Source organism: Gobius niger (genome assembly GCF_951799975.1).
Source record: "Gobius niger genome assembly, chromosome: 3".
NCBI lineage: Eukaryota > Metazoa > Chordata > Actinopteri > Gobiiformes > Gobiidae > Gobius > Gobius niger.
Genome location: NC_136854.1, coordinates 45,114,525 through 45,131,270, shown reverse-complemented (window position 1 = coordinate 45,131,270; position 16,746 = coordinate 45,114,525). Strand labels below are relative to the sequence as shown.

The 16,746-nt window shown below is 45.6% G+C and overlaps 1 protein-coding gene across 7 annotated transcripts in view; it reads left to right on the top strand.

Moving 5' to 3' along the window:
• cacna1ab (calcium channel, voltage-dependent, P/Q type, alpha 1A subunit, b) overlaps nucleotides 1–16,746 on the top strand; it is a 217,067-nt gene that overhangs the window by 187,180 nt on the left and 13,141 nt on the right. For 5 of the 7 annotated variants that reach the window (XM_079553241.1, XM_079553238.1, XM_079553239.1 and 2 more), the window contains exons 35-38: nucleotides 3,508–3,617; nucleotides 5,612–5,747; nucleotides 8,492–8,596; nucleotides 13,235–13,252. In XM_079553241.1, coding sequence (XP_079409367.1) covers nucleotides 3,508–3,617; nucleotides 5,612–5,747; nucleotides 8,492–8,596; nucleotides 13,235–13,252 — 369 coding nt within the window. The remainder of the gene's footprint in view (nucleotides 1–3,507; nucleotides 3,618–5,611; nucleotides 5,748–8,491; nucleotides 8,597–13,234; nucleotides 13,253–16,746) is intronic. The other 2 variants (XM_079553243.1, XM_079553242.1) reach the window with 2 other exon arrangements.

Sequence of the window (16,746 nt, the reverse complement as noted above, 5' to 3'; positions counted from 1 at the left end):
AAAATGTGACATAATTTCACAAAAAAGTTACATAAATGAGTTGAATACCCACAAAAAAGATGATGGAAAAAAAATCTGTTGACGTGAGGAAAAAGATCCTTTCGGTTCAGGCGGGAGTTAAGAGGTTAAAACATAAATACAACCTCTAAATAAAAGATGCTCAAATGTGATTAATTTATTTACAAAGGCTTTAATTAGCTCAATTTCAATGGAGTCCCACCGTCTGACTTACTGTAAATAAATTAAGATAAGATAAGATAAGATAAACCTTTATTAATCTCACAAAGGAGAAATTCACTTGTTACAGTCGGCGTTACTTCACAGTCTTATTGTACAGTCTGACAGCAGTGGGGATGAAGGCTTTGCGGTAGCGCTCCGTCCTGCACTGAGGTCTACCTGGGTCTATCCATTATCTAGGTTTCGTCTCGGACAATATCTGCAATAGGCACAGACGGCATCTGGAATCGCCCATATATGGTCATGTTGGAAAACAGTTAAGGGGAAAACAATTTGGAGAAAAATGTAACTTTTCTGTAATTATTCAAAAAACACTTTAACAAATGCTGAATTATTGATATAGTTTCTACTAAATAAAGATACAAAGACATGGAGAGGAGCAAAATGGTTCAACAGCCCATAAATACTTAAATAATGGAGAATGCTAACAGGATGCTACATGTTAGCATTGTGCTTCTGCTGAACAATCTGCTGTGAATAAACATCCATATGGACCTGATTTAGACGTGACTTTCTCTGTATGTGATAAATACTTTTATATCTCGCCAGAAAAAGGATAAAAAGAGAGAAAAATGTTGTTTTTCCGCCTTCGGTGAGGCCACGAGATGCCGTCTGTATCTATGTCGGACATTGTTTTGCATGAAAAGAGGAGCCCGTTGGTTCGCTCTGCCGTTAACAAACAGTTCTCCTCGACTGCTCGACTGCTCGACTGCTCGCTCTCCGCTCTGTTGAATGATTTCTGTGTTTCTGAGTGAACGGAGCTGAGGTTTGTCTGGTCTCCATCAGAACCCAGACTGTAGTTTTAATGTTAGGATGTGGTTTTCTTGCGTGTTGCTTTGTCACATGTGTCCCGTGTTTCTGTCTCTTTTCCTCCTTCATTTCTCCAGCCAAAGGTCAGATCTGACTCTTCTTTTGCTCCTGAACCTTCACTAAACCTTGGTGTGACTGTGTTTGAACTGTGTGGCGTGTGTGGTGATCATGTGACTGTTTCAGAACATGACGATTCGACAGTAAGAATAAGTCACAATAATAATATAATCCTCATATTATTACACCTCCGTATCTCTGACTGTGTGAGATTCCGCATGATTATTCTGTGGTGAGTCTGTAGAGTTTGGTGAATTATCTGAAACGTGCTGTTCCTGAAAACAAGGTGAAAGTTTCTCTGAGCCAGATCTGAGATCAGCCCTTTGTAGCTAACCCAGCCCCGATAGTAAAATACATGTTTACATTAACAGAATGTTCAGATGAGAAGCTTGATCTGTCAAGCCACACAAACCTTTTGGATAAAAACCGTCACAGAGCACTTCATTACACCTAATTGTAATAGAGCATCAACAAATCAATATTTCTGCTTGAATATCTAGAGAAATCCAACTGTAACGTTCCCAAAACCCTTGTCCAGCATCACCTTGTTTCATAAATGGATCATCTTTATGGTCACCTTAAGTTTTGTACACAAATGAAATAATGAATTCCCTTCAGACGCTCAGGCTCCGTTTGGAAACAGCAGACGTTTAACAGTGGGTCAAGTATATCAAGTATTCACCTTATTACGCCCCGCCCACTCTTGCCTCTTTTTGCCTCGGATCAGCACTTCCTTTGTCAAGGCACTTCGGTAAACACGAAGTCCGTTTACGAAGTGGAGAACGAGGAAATGTTCTTCAGGGAATCCGCTTAAAAAGTCTCAAATTCAAGAATCCAAAGTTTAGAATCCAGAACATGAGCGAGGTGTGGCTGATGGATCCGTAACGCTGCTGTCGGTGAAAGACACGTCCAATATGAAACAACGTGGAGATAATCCTTCACTGTAAATATCCAACTCAAGGTCATGAACGGCATCATTCATAATAAAGTTTGTCCAAATGTTGGAAACACAAAGCGAACGCTCCTCTGTGAAAGTCCTGTTACTTTAGAAACATCAAAACATCTGACAAACACGTTTAGGAAACAGAAAACCTGGACTAGATTCTGGCCTAATAATAATATCATTAAAATAATTATGATCATTAATGAGTTGTAAAGTTGACAGTGTTTTGTTCTTTGCAAACGAGTGGAAAAGCTGCTTTTATTTTAGAAACAGTGAGTGTTTAACCAGCTCAAGTCTTACACGGTGGCGCAGCAGTTAGCGCTCACGCCTCACAGCTAGAAGGTCCCGGGTTCGATTCCCACCAGGACGGGGCCTTTCTGTGTGGAGTTTGCATGTTCTCCACGTGTCTGCGTAGGTTTCCTCCGGGTACTCCGGTCTCCCCGACCACTAAAAACATGTACAATAGCTTCCCCACTGGGGCCAGGACTCCCCTGAAAAAGAGATTCTTAATCTCAGTGGGACTATCCTGGTTAAATAAAGGTCAATAAATAATAAAAAAAAACAAAGCATTTTAACCCCTAAACTCCCACCTGAACCGAGCACATTTTCTTGATGAAAAAATGGATGAAAAAGTGGCAAAAATGTGACAAAAAATGGACAAAAAAATTACAAAAATGTGATAAAAATTTGACCCAAAAAAAAATACAAAAATTGGACAAAAAATGACAAAAAAGTAACAAAAATGAGTTGAATCCCCAACAAAATAATGATGGGAAAAAAATGTGATGACGTGAGGAAAAAGATCCTCTCGGTTCAGGCGGGAGTTAAGAGGTTGAATAATTGTTCCGTCTACTTTACCACTAGAGGGCGTAGGAGCGAAAGATATGGACAAAATAAGACTTGATGTGAGAGACAGTTACAGATGCTGTTAGAGAATTAACAATGGTGTTGAAGATGGTAGATGAAGAACAGGCAGCAGTCTGGATGTCTCATACAGGAGGTGTTTATTTACCATGTGAGCGGGACCCGGAGACACGAACTCGAGACATTGCGCTGGTCCTGCCATTCAAGTCTGTCTGAGCTTCCACAGACGAGGGATAAAAACCCTCTCGGAGCGTCAGACTGATACACAAGAGTCTGAGCTCCACAGTCCAGGCTCTGACAGAGAGAACGACTGTGATTTAATGTTTATCCTGGAACAGAAACCAAAAGAATCTCCAAACGGTGGAGTTTGTGTCTCTGCCTGTTTTTGAAGGGCACACATGTTAACGAAGGGCACAGATGTTTTTGAAGGTCCACATGTTAACGAAGGGCAGATCTCAGATTGGAGTTCTTCTGCCTTCACCTTGTGCTCACCCAAAGCCCGGCTGTGACGCTGGCGCCCCCTGTGGGTGCATGCTGTGAGTGCATCTGTCCGTGAGTGTTTGATTCGAGCTGTAGGCCATGTTTATCTGTCACAGAACCGACCGCCATTAATGTTTGAGCGCATGGAGGCGCCGAACGAGGGGGGCCCCGAGGGTCAGGGGCCCAACGGGGGCCCCAACCTGCAGCCCGACCACCTCAACATCATGTGAGTATCTCTGGACACGGTAGAGCTGGGGAATTCATCGACATCGCAATCTCTGTGGTTTCAGTTAATGGTTTTGTAAAGCCCAGTGGCCTCACAGCTGCACCGACACTAAGGCAATAAAACAGAGCAATAAATATCACAATGAAAAGTTCAGGTGAATCCAGGCAAATATAATGTCCAATAGGAGGCAGCGGCGAGCGGCGTGGGCGTCCCCCGTCCTTAGACTCTCCAGCACGGCGAGGAAAAACTCACAAACCCAGCAGGAGAAAAGAGAAACCTTGGGGAGAACCACAGAAGGAGAGATCCACTCCCATGGACGGACAGGCTATAGAGACCCAGGGCCGAAGGATCCCTCAGCAGACGAGATCACAGACTGTCCAGTCCTCAGATTCCAGAATGCCAGTTCCTCCGTTCACCCGGGTTCCTCCATTCGATCTAGACAGGCACTCCCGAGGGGGGGGGGGACAGGAGACACCATGTGAATAGTGATGAACAGACTACAGATAAATTAAATATTGTATCATGATAAGAAAGTCTGCAATAAGAAGAAGAGGAGAGCGCTCAGTGGACCGTACTTCCCACAGCAGTGTTTCTCCTGAGGCAGCTTTACTTCAGGCTGTGGGTCAGAGCTTTACTTCAGGGTCAGAGCTTTACTTCAGGCTGAGGGTCAGAGCTTTACTTCAGGCTGAGGGTCAGAGCTTTACTTCAGGCTGTGGGTCAGAGCTTTACTTCAGGGTCAGAGCTTTACTTCAGGCTGAGGGTCAGAGCTTTACTTCAGGCTGAGGGTCAGAGCTTTACTTCAGGCTGAGGGTCAGAGCTTTACTTCAGGCTGTGGGTCAGAGCTTTACCAAACTGACCTGATCATAAGCTACTTCTTAGAGGTTCGTTTTGAGCCTAGTCTTAAATGTAGGGACTGTTTCTGCTTCTTTAACGTGGGCTGGGAGTTTATTCCATAAAACCGGAGCTTGGAGCTGAAGGCTTGGAGACTCGAGGAATCACTAGTCCCTGAGTTTTGAGAGCGGAGTCTCTGATTGGCTGATATGGAATGACAGAGTCTTGGAGATAAAGCGGAGCTAAACCCTTTATGGATTTAAATGTGATTCTAAAGTCAACATTACTGTCAGGTTTACAGGCAGGTCTTTGGCAGAAGCAGCTCCTGGTTTAGAAGTTTGGACGTGTTGTGGATTTTCTTGCTTAATAAAGCTTAAGAGAAGTTTGTCTAGTGAAGATGTGAAGTTTTTATTACACAATGCATCGCGGAGAAGTTACACCTGACACGAGTTCATGTTAAGCTCTGCTCTGCTCAGCCCTGGCATTACCTTTATAGGTGAGTGCCACAGACAGAGCAGCAGGACAGGGGTCATGCACAACAAAGGGAAGCCCAGAAACACAGAGAAATGGTAATACAGTTGGAGATGTTAATGCAGCCACCAAAAGGCACTTTGCATGGGAATGAAATCATGGTGGCGTTTGGAGGCAGAAGGAGATACTTTTGCTGTTGGGGAGATGGGCCATTTGGGACCTTTGTCTAAAAGGTGCGAGGGCCTCGTCTGGGGTCCAGGAAAGGCCGGTCTCTCTACCTGGTTTAGTCAAAGGCCCAGCAGGGAACCCAGCAACAGGACGCCAGTGTGGTCACCAACTTAACTGACTAAAAGTGTCGTAACAGACGAGACGATGAAACCAGAGGAAAGTGTTTTTGTTTGAGCTTAGACGAAATTATATTGAATCAAATATTGAGATCGATCGATGAGACAAAAAATGTTTTTTTTTCCATGTCGTCCTAGTTCATAGACTGATTATACAGGACATTAAACTGACACAGACCAGCTCAATAACGTCACACACGCCATGTTTCAGAGATTAGACACAAATGATTCCTCATGTAAGGCACATGGTTTATAAACATCCATATTAACCCAGCCTCAGCCACATGTGAGTAGCGCGTCTCTAACCCGTGTAGCCGTGCGGTTTCTGACTGTCGCTGTGTGTATCAGACCTCAGGAGGGCGGCATGACGGAGAGCCCCTCCTGGATGACGGCCAAAGCCCAGGAAATGTTCCAGAAAACGGGCAACTGGAGTCCGGAGAGGGCCTACCCCGACGAGCTGCACGACTCGCGCAACAACCCCCAGGTAAGACGCTAACGCTAACGCCGGAAACACAGCACATGTTCGTGAAGCTGCTGAACGTGGCTTGGAACAGGCCAAATGGATTCCCTCAGAGATGATGAAGTATTTGTTGTATGTACTGGTAAAGCGTTGAAGTATTTAGGTGGTAATGACTCGGTTTGTGGTAAAACTGTGGATCCTGTTGCATCTTTTCGACTCCATGGGGACCCGTTTGTGGTTGAAGCAGCCATTTTCCCGGACGGACACGCTCGCTGTTGGATGATCCTCTTTCATTGTTTGTTTTGCTTCTTTGAAACACAGATACAGTTGTGCCTTTTTTTTTGTAAAACCTCGTGAAGCGTCTGGCATGATCTTACTAAACAATAATCCTCCTCATCTGAACTCCTCCCATCACTAATCAGCATCATCATGGAGGTTGCGACATAATAACCTGAGCGAAACCCGAGACGCGCCGCGTGAAGCAGGTGTTTGAAGGAAAGTTCTCGGTTGTTTCCCAGAACGAACCAAAAAAAGCTGCCGCTGATTCACTGTCAATTTATGCAACTGCACTTTTTGCATAAATTATTGGTGGTGTTGGTCACGTGACTGCGGCTGTTTCCATGGTTAGAGACGGTTTCGTAAATCATGAAGCTTTAAGGTTTTCCCGTCGGCCCTGTCCCAGTTCAGGCGCGTTCTTCTCCGGCTCATGGTGTTGAAGGAAACCCCTGGTGCTTTGTGGGTAGACGTGTGAGTTCTTCACAGTCAGGGTGACACAAACGCTGATATTTTCACTGAAGCTTCTGACTCGTGCTTTGCTCACGCGCTCCAGAACATGAAGACCATGTCAGTGAGATCAGCGGACAATGGAAACACCATAATCATCCTGAACATCACGTGAAGTACTGATGATATACAAACACTTAGCCACAAACAGCTGCCTCACAGATGGGCCTCAGCCTCTCTGTGCAGAGGAGCAGGACCAGGATGAACGGGGACTGTCAGGTCTGGACTTCACGTCTTCTGTTCCTCTGAAGTCACCAGCTGTTCTACTGCTTTGTAACCAGGAACAAGCCTTTTCTTTGAGACGACTTCTATCTCCAGTGTTTGCTTTGGCTTTTTCCAAATATCTGTTCTCGCGTGATTCAAAAGAGGTCCTAACCGTCCCCTCGTCCGGGATGATTGTGACGTTACCATTGTCTATGGTCTTCATGTTCTGTAGTGTGAGCAAAGCATGAGTCAGAAGCTTGTTCAGATTTCCTTACAGTCCTTACAAAAAACGAGGGTTTACGAGACGCTCTTTGTTCTCGTCACCAGCTGAACCTGGACCATCGCCCCATTGGCTTCACTCAGAACTACAGACAGGGAAGTTTCTCCTCCAGGGGGGAAACTGCGGAGGCTTTTAGACAAATACACTTCTCAAATGAGCCGCCTGGAAACTGAACGTTTGGGTGGAACGGTGGCTAAAGGGCCTCTCTCACCGGCCTGGAGACTAGCTGGAGACTAGCTGGAGACTAGCTCGAGCTGCCGCTGGTTGCAGAGATGTCTCCGAGAGATTTCCTGGAGAGAGGGCGAGTCTCCAGGTAGTCTCGGTGAAAACGAACCACACGGAAACGACCACATGGAAAAGTCTCCATGTGGTCTCCGCCTGGCCTCTGACTGTTTCCAATACTAAGTGTTATCCTCAACCTGTGAGATTCCAAAGAGATCTCAAAGAGGGGTGTGGAAAACAAAGAGTGTTCGCAACATGGCCACAGCAGCTTGAGACCGTGCAGACCTCGCAGAGACCTCGCAGAGACCTCAGAGACCTCAGAGACCTCAGAGACCTCAGAGACCTCAGAGACCTCAGAGACCTCAGAGACCTCAGAGACCTCAGAGACCTCGCAGAGACCTCGCAGAGACCTCGCAGAGACCTCAGAGACCTCAGAGACCTCAGAGACCTCGCAGAGACCTCGCAGAGACCTCTCAGTCAGAGACCTCTCACCTCGCAGAGACCTCTCAGAGACCTCTCAGTCAGAGATCTCTCAGAGACCTCTCAGTCAGAGACCTCTCAGTCAGAGACCTCTCAGAGACCTCTCAGAGACCTCTCAGAGACCTCTCAGTCAGAGACCTCTCAGTCAGAGACCTCTCAGAGACCTCTCAGAGACCTCTCAGAGACCTCTCAGAGAAAAAGAAGAAGATCTTTATTTATAAATGTCAGCTTCATTTATACAGCGCCTTTCACACACATAGTCACAAAGCGCTTTACACACAATTGTACATTCACTCCATACTCGACCAAGACTTGCCTTGTTGCCAGTGGCGGATCTCGTCTCCAACAAGTCTCCAACAAGTCTCCAACAAGTCTCCGGGCCGGTGAGACTGGCCCTTTGAATCAATGGGTCAGAGACGGCCCATCACTGAGCTGTGACGACTGAGACTTCACCAGGGAAAGGAGACTGAGGGAGAGAGAATCCTTTCGTGTTCATTTCCAAACTGATTTAAACGATGAGCGTGGAGCTGCTCTCTGACGGGATCATAGTCCTGAGACACATGTGGAGTGTGGGGACACGCCGGCTGCAGGAGCGAGAGCTGGGACAGGGCCGCACACGGAGCTGAAACGTGGAGAGAACTCCCCGTGATCGAGCCGACGCCGCGGGTCCGTGGGTTTATGCAAGAGCACGTGTTGCATAAATGTGTGTTGGCGTGTGTGTGTGGCGTGTGTTGGCGTGTGTGGCGTGTGTTGGCGTGTGTGCAGCGTGTGGCGCCTTGATGCTGGTTTGTTTTTGCAGACTGTAGAGATGAGGGAGATGGGGCGGTTCTCGGACTCTGAGCCGCCGAACTTGGATGTTCACGGGCGCACGGTGTCAATGCCCCGCCTCTCCACTGACAACCAAGTGAGCACCTCCATCCCCCATCCCCCCCCCACACGCCCCCCCACCCCGGGCGGTTTCGCCTCCACACAGACCGGACACTAAAGGCACACGAGTGAAGTATACGGCCTCTGCTTGCATCCAAGAGGAGATTTACTCAGAATCCAATCAAAACTATGTCGTACATCAATGTTCTCGACTCACATTAGCCCAGATCAACCAAACCAAACCAAACAGGAAGTCCGGTGCCGGCCAGGGGAGAAAATCCATTCACTTTCAGAATAAAATCAGCCGCAAACTTATGCTAACTTTGCTAATGTAAACAATACAAATCAGAATCAGAATCACAGTCTGAGGAACATGTGGATTTCTGAGGTCGGCAACAGAACGGAGCATCATGGAGTGGATTAGCAGGACAGTGAATAGTTTGATCTGTCCTATATACTTTAATGCACCGTTTACTATTATTTCTTTATGTAAGTAGTTGCTATTGCGGGAAACCTTGTGAACGCGTGGCCTTGTGAGGGCTTTGCTCCGGACACAAAATAAGAAAACAGTACGAAACACACGCCGAAGCTGCCTGGTGTTACAGAAACGTGGCGGCCATTTTGCGACAATCGTCACTCACAACAAGTGAGGCAAACGTTCACACGAACCACCTTTTCCAGCTACATTTCAACCACAGAGTTTAGCGGCTCTTACTGAGTTTGGAGTCGGACTATTCTCCGTCCCGGGACTGAAGCCCAAGTCTCCTTTTCTTAGTAAATCCACAGAAATACACCCGCTTATTTCCCACTATTAACAAGTTGAAGACTCGAACCCGCGCCGCTGAACCGTGTTGTGCAGACAGTGATCACATGACACTTTTGACCAATCATGAGATACCGTAAATTCTCGAATACTGGCCTGTATTCCATTAGGCCGGGTCTAACAGAGGCCGGGTCTAAATTAAAGGCGGTCTCTAAAACAGGCCGGGGCTTTTATTAGAAACTACAGCAGTAGAAATATTCCCCATGTTTGGAGTTTGTCTCATACTGGTGTAAATGAAAACTCAGGTGCAGGAAGTAACAAACTGAACCCGGGCCGAGGGGGACGCTGCGGAGGAGCTGATCCCAGCGTAACTTTGACACAGATTCAGCCACTTTTCAAACCTCCTGTGACCATATTTGGAAACAGGACTTTAATAAAGGGTTTTAATAAAGTCTCCATCGCGTCTTCAAAGCACGTCCAGCTGCTCCGTGTGCAGGTCAGTCCCACGCCTCAAAATAACTCCTCCCATCAGCGCGAGCGTCTCGTCTTCTCTCGGGTCAGTCTCATGATCGATCACAAACACAAACGCTCCGTCTAAACTCGCCTTTTACACGAGATAACAACAAATAATCCGGTAAAAACGAAACAGAAACCTGCAGTGACACTGATGTCAAAGCTCCGCTAACAGCAACGAAACACTTCCTGTTGTCCCGACAAAATAAAAGGCGTCAATGTTCCAGCTGCTGGGAGAGGGTTTGAAATGTTACTTAATAAATGAACCTAATATTTTAGGTGCAAATGGAACAAATCTCGTTTTTCTTAGTTAGGTCGTCCGTTTTGCTCAAATAGAAATAAAGGCCTGTCTCTAATTGTGGCCTGGTTCCAATAAAGGCCTGGTCCCAGATGCCCTGGAGTAAATAAAGGCCCGGCCGATATTAGAGCATTTACGGTAGACGTGTTTCCCATGTTCACAAACAGAGGCCGACATTTGCTGATCTGTAAAGAGAGAAATGAAGAGAGGTCAGATTATAACACAGCAGCTGTAACAGACTCGTGTGGTGAGTCCACTCTCACCGTTCTCTCGGTATGTGTGAACCCCCAGTCCTTCTATAATGGGACTAAATCCAGTCATGTGGACCCCCCATTCTTCACAAAATCTTTTAAGAAACACCACAATCAATCACTAAATGATCAATGGTCTCTATTTATGTGAGAGTCGTCATGGCTGTTAAATCTAAAATCTAATTCTGTCTATAATCTTCCTAAGAATTCCTAACAAACCAATGTATTTAAGAATGAACGAATGCAAGAGATCCCAGAGGCGTATACTTTCACCTGTTCCACTGCACTTCATCAGTTCAGAAGCCCCTTTTCTGACAGAAGCATGTTCACCACATATACAGTATATACATCAACACTGTGAGCTGTAGATTCAGTTCTTTAGAGCCTCATCCCGACCCTTTCCTCATCCACATTCAATCCTTGGTGTGTCTCTTCTCTGTAAACAGTGTCCAGAGGTCGAAGCCACGGAGCCGCTTTTATACTTGTGAGCTGCAGAAATGAACCAGGGGAGGTTTCAGACAGTGCTTCTGGATCCACAAGTCATTTAGAAAGACAAAGTCGAGGCGTCAGAGAAGGAGAATTTCCCAAAACACACACGTTTCGATCAGCGCCACAGTTTGGGTTTGACTCCTGACTTCTGCGTGGAGTCACTTGCGTGTGAAATTGTCAAACGTTTTCCTCTTTGCTCAGTTGGTGCTGTTGTTTGTGGCTTGTCTGGTAAAACCTCTGGCCACTGTTTCAGTCTGTCGATGCCGCAGCAAGTTTTTAACCTCATTTTAACCGCATGTCTCTGTGTCAATAGCTTTGTAATGTGTTAGCTCGGTTAGCCATTAGCTCAGTTAGCTGTTAGCCGAGTGAGGTCTGAACAGGGCTGATGGTAAAAGGTGGCATTTTCAGAAGCAGTTGGTAAAGCGTTTTTAGTTTTGCTCTGCGCTCGTATGAAAACATGATTTATTCGAGATTGGGAAGGATTTTAAAGCCACACTGTGTAACATAGTTCACCCAGGACAGGACCAGCCCATGGTTTACATGAGCCTCCTAGTTCATCTTCTAAAGCAGGGGTTAATAACTCGCTCTCCCGTTCATTCTCAATGGCAAATATGGATGCAGTTCACTTTTTGTCCACCAGCGTCAAATTGGGGGCGCTGTTTCACTCCTTTCGCAAAGTTAAGGAAACACTGTTCTTGGTGTTTATCAATCACAGAGCGTCGTAGCATCAACTTTCCCAGTTTTATAACTTTTTTTTTGCTAAAATCGTTGACATTTATGACTTATAAAAGAATTGATGCTGAACTGACACTTTCAAAATGATATAATATGGCATTTTCTTTGACTTAAAGAAATGGATGAGCTAAAGTCACTGTAGGTGCTGCAGGTACAGGTGGTGCTGTTGTTTCCATTTTGCTCTATACACAATCATTGATTTTGTTCTACTAAAACTAGGCTTTTGTAGCAGGTTTAACCCCTTAACTTCCACCTGAACCATTTTCTCCAGTTTGGCTTTACCCCAATCCAAAAGCTTCTGGAAAAAAGCTGTGAAAATACCAACAAAACTGAGACGAAAACAATGATGGAAATGTGACAAAAAAGTGAGAAAACACTGAAAAAAAGTGACGAAAAATTGATGAAAAAGTGGTAAAAATGTGACAAAAATGACAAAATAATGAGATAAAAGTTACAAAAATGAGTTGAACGCCCGACAAAAAAAATGATGGAAAAAAAATCTGATGACGTGAGGAAAAAGATCCTCAGACGGGAGTTAAGAGGTTAATTGCGTAGATTGAATTAAATGCAAAGGTAAACCAAAAAAGAAAAGAAAATAACTTTTATTATTTGCAGTTATGTGTTTCACGCTTGACATCGCCGTGTTTGGCCCGCGACCCACAGGCACTTTTTCATTTTGGCCTCGGAGACAAAAAGTTTGGGCACCCCTGTTCTTTACAGTCCTATCCCGGTCACATGCCTGGGTCCGGACATAAAACATGTGACCGGAAGTGGGCGGGACTGTTGAGCTCTATAAGGGTTAGTGCTAGATCGTATGCTCCGGAGGGACAGTCTGCTGTGAAAACGTGAGATATCATGACACGGTTAACCTCTTAACTCCCGCCTGAACCGAGAGGATATTTTTCCTCACGTCAGCAGATTTTTTTGTTGGGTATTCAACTCATTTTTGTAACTTTTTTGTAATTTTTATCAAATTTTTGTCAATTTTTAATCAATTTTTTTGTCTCTTTTTTGTCATTTTTTTGGTCTTTTTTTGTTAATCACTTTTTTGTCATTTTTTTGTCACATTTTTGTCATTTTTTTGGTCCATTTTTTATAAATTTTTTGTCACATTTTTGACATTTTTGCCACTTTTTCATACATTTTTCGTCACTTTTTTGTCAATGTTTTCTCACTTTTTTGTCACATTTCCATCATTGTTTTATTGCTATTTGCACAGTAGCAATAAATTAAGGGGTTAACTTTAAGGATTAGGGTTAGGATTAGGATTATTTGTATTTTTAGACAAACCAACTCACATCTATACAAACTCACAGCAGACCGTCCCTCCGGAGCAGACGATCTAGCACTAACCCTCTATAAGGAGCACTGAAATGTTTTTGTATCAGGTTTTACAATAGTTAAGTTTCTGTTTTGAGTTATAACTTGGGACGGTCCTCAGTGTGGCTTTAAGTGTTTTATCTTTTAGTACCTGTTAGTTCAGGACAGTAGCTGCGCATGACCCCAGAACCTCCCCACACTTGCAGTAGTAGTAGTAGTAGAAGTATCAGTAGCCTGGTCCTGTCCTTTCTGTGTGCTTCTCGTTGGTGGTGCGTTCACTGACTGTCTAACACTGCTGCTTTCCAGAGAGCTCCTCGTGTCTCGGTAAGTGTTGTGTTCGAGTGTCCTCCCGCTTCAGCGTCTGCCCCCCTGTGGGTGAAACTCTGTCTGCTCCCCCGAAACCACGGCCACACGAACTCACGCTGATGCTTTAGGAACAAGTCTTATTTCACTCTTTGTTACTGTGACTGTTGTTAAACTGGAGGGAAACTTATACAACTATTTAAAGACTTAATTAGTTCAGATTGGATAATAGTCTCACAGTGTTACAGCAGCTCTTAAAACACGCAAAGGTCAGATTACAGCAAATTATAAATGATCAAAGTTATAAAGAGATTATGCACCGAAATGTGGCCATTGTTATCGTAAAGGATCTGTTTCCTGCTATTTTAGCCATTCTACAGTAAACTATGGGCATATGATTTATTACGACGACCACTATGGAGAACTCATTTTTGTGATAAATATAAGTATTTTCTGGAGGTATTTTTCGAACCTGGAAGACACAACGCTTCGATTCCGTTAACTCCGCCCCCTGTCTGCGCTCACACAACTTTTGCAGTATTAGGAATATAGATACGTAGCAAAAAGTGAAGTTGCTTCATGATGCAGTTATAAGGAGTTGACACCTGCAACACAGCTTCATAAATGGCTAACACACATGCTAATATGCTAACACACAAGCTAACACACATGCTAACACACAAGCTAGCACACAAGCTAACACACATGCTAACACACATGCTAACACACACGCTAACACACACGCTAACACACACGCTAACACGCACGCTAACACGCACGCTAACACGCACGCTAACACGCACGCTAACACACACGTTAACACACGCGTTAACACACGCGCTAACACACACGCTAACACACACGCTAACACACACGCTAACACACATGCTAACACACACGCTAACACACATGCTAACACACACGCTAACACACATGCTAACACACATGCTAACACACACGCTAACACACACGCTAACACACACGCTAACACACACGCTAACACACACGCTAACACACACGCTAACACACATGCTAACACACACGCTAACACACACGCTAACACACACGTTAACACACGCGTTAACACACGCGCTAACACACACGCTAACACACACGCTAACACACACGCTAACACACATGCTAACACACACGCTAACACACATGCTAACACACACGCTAACACACACGCTAACACACATGCTAACACACACGCTAACACACATGCTAACACACACGCTAACACACATGCTAACACACACGCTAACACACACGCTAACACACACGCTAACACACATGCTAACACACACGTTAACACACGCGCTAACACACACGCTAACACACACGCTAACACACACGCTAACACACACGCTAACACACACGCTAACACACACGCTAACTCACACGCTAACACGCACGCTAACATGCACGCTAACACACACGCTAACACACGCGCTAACACACACGCTAACACACACGCTAACACACACGCTAACACACACGCTAACACACGCGCTAACACACGCGCTAACACACACGCTAACACACACGCTAACACACACGCTAACACACACGCTAACACACACGCTAACACACACGCTAACACACACGCTAACACACACGCTAACACACACGCTAACACACACGCTAACTCACACGCTAACACGCATGCTAACACGCACGCTAACACACGCGTTAACACACGCGCTAACACACACGCTAACACACACGCTAACACACACGCTAACACACACGCTAACACACGCGCTAACACACGCGCTAACACACGCGCTAACACACACGCTAACACACACGCTAACACACACGCTAACACACACGCTAACACACACGCTAACACGCATGCTAACACGCACGCTAGCACACGCTAACACACACGCTAACACACACGCTAACACACACGCTAACACACAAGCTAACACACACGCTAACACGCACGCTAACACACACGCTAACACACACGTTAACACACGCGCTAACACACACGCTAACACACGCGCTAACACACGCGCTAACACACGCGCTAACACACACGCTAACACACACGCTAACACACACGCTAACACACACGCTAACACACACGTTAACACACGCGCTAACACACACGCTAACACACACGCTAACACACACGCTAACACACACGCTAACACACGCGCTAACACACGCGCTAACACGCACGCTAACACGCACGCTAACACACACGCTAACACACACGTTAACACACGCGCTAACACACACGCTAACACACGCTAACACACGCGCTAACACGCACGCTAACACGCACGCTAACACACACGCTAACACACACGTTAACACACGCGCTAACACACACGCTAACACACACGCTAACACACACGCTAACACACACGCTAACACACACGCTAACACACACGCTAACACACATGCTAACACGCATGCTAACACGCACGCTAACACACACGTTAACACACGCTAACACACACACGCTAACACACATGCTAACACGCATGCTAACACGCACGTTAACACACACGTTAACACACGCGCTAACACACACGCTAACACACATGCTAACACGCATGCTAACACGCACGTTAACACACACGTTAACACACGCGCTAACACACACGCTAACACACATGCTAACACGCATGCTAACACGCACGTTAACACACACGTTAACACACGCGCTAACACACACGCTAACACACACGCTAACACACACGCTAACACACATGCTAACACACATGCTAACACACACGCTAACACACACGCTAAAACACACGCTAAAACACATGCTAACACACGCTAACACACACGCTAAAACACACGCTAAAACACATGCTAACACACACGCTAACACGCGCTAACACACATGCTAACACACACGCTAACACACACGCTAACACACACGCGCTAACACACATGCTAACACACATGCTAACACACAAGCTATCACACGCTAACACACACAAGCTAACACACGCACGCTAACACACATGCTAACATACACGCTAACACACACACGCTAACACACACGCAAACACACATGCTAACACACATGCTAACACACATGCTAAAGCACATGCTAACACACACATGCTAACACACATGCTAACACCGCTCTGGTCCATCGCTGTTATGGGACTCGTTGAGTTAATCCACCCCAGAGCAGGTTAGAACGAGCTCCTTCTTCACATCCTTCAGTGCAAACATGACGTCTGTTCAGACGCTCAGGCGTGCGTTTGTTTGTTTGTTTGTCTGTTTGTTTGTTTGTTTGTTTTTTCCTTCCTTTGTTTCTTTCTTACGACAGAAATAATGAAAAAGCAGTTTCACAAATTAAACTCAGGCCGTAAGCAGAGAATTAAGACATTACATTACAGACTCTGCTCCGCTGTGACGACGGTTCACCAGCAGGGGGCGGAGCAGCTGCTCAGAGCAGGATTCAGGAGGATTGACTGAGAACTGTGTGAATGAAGCCAAGAACCATAAGGAAATAGCACAACATGGATTCAAGCTCC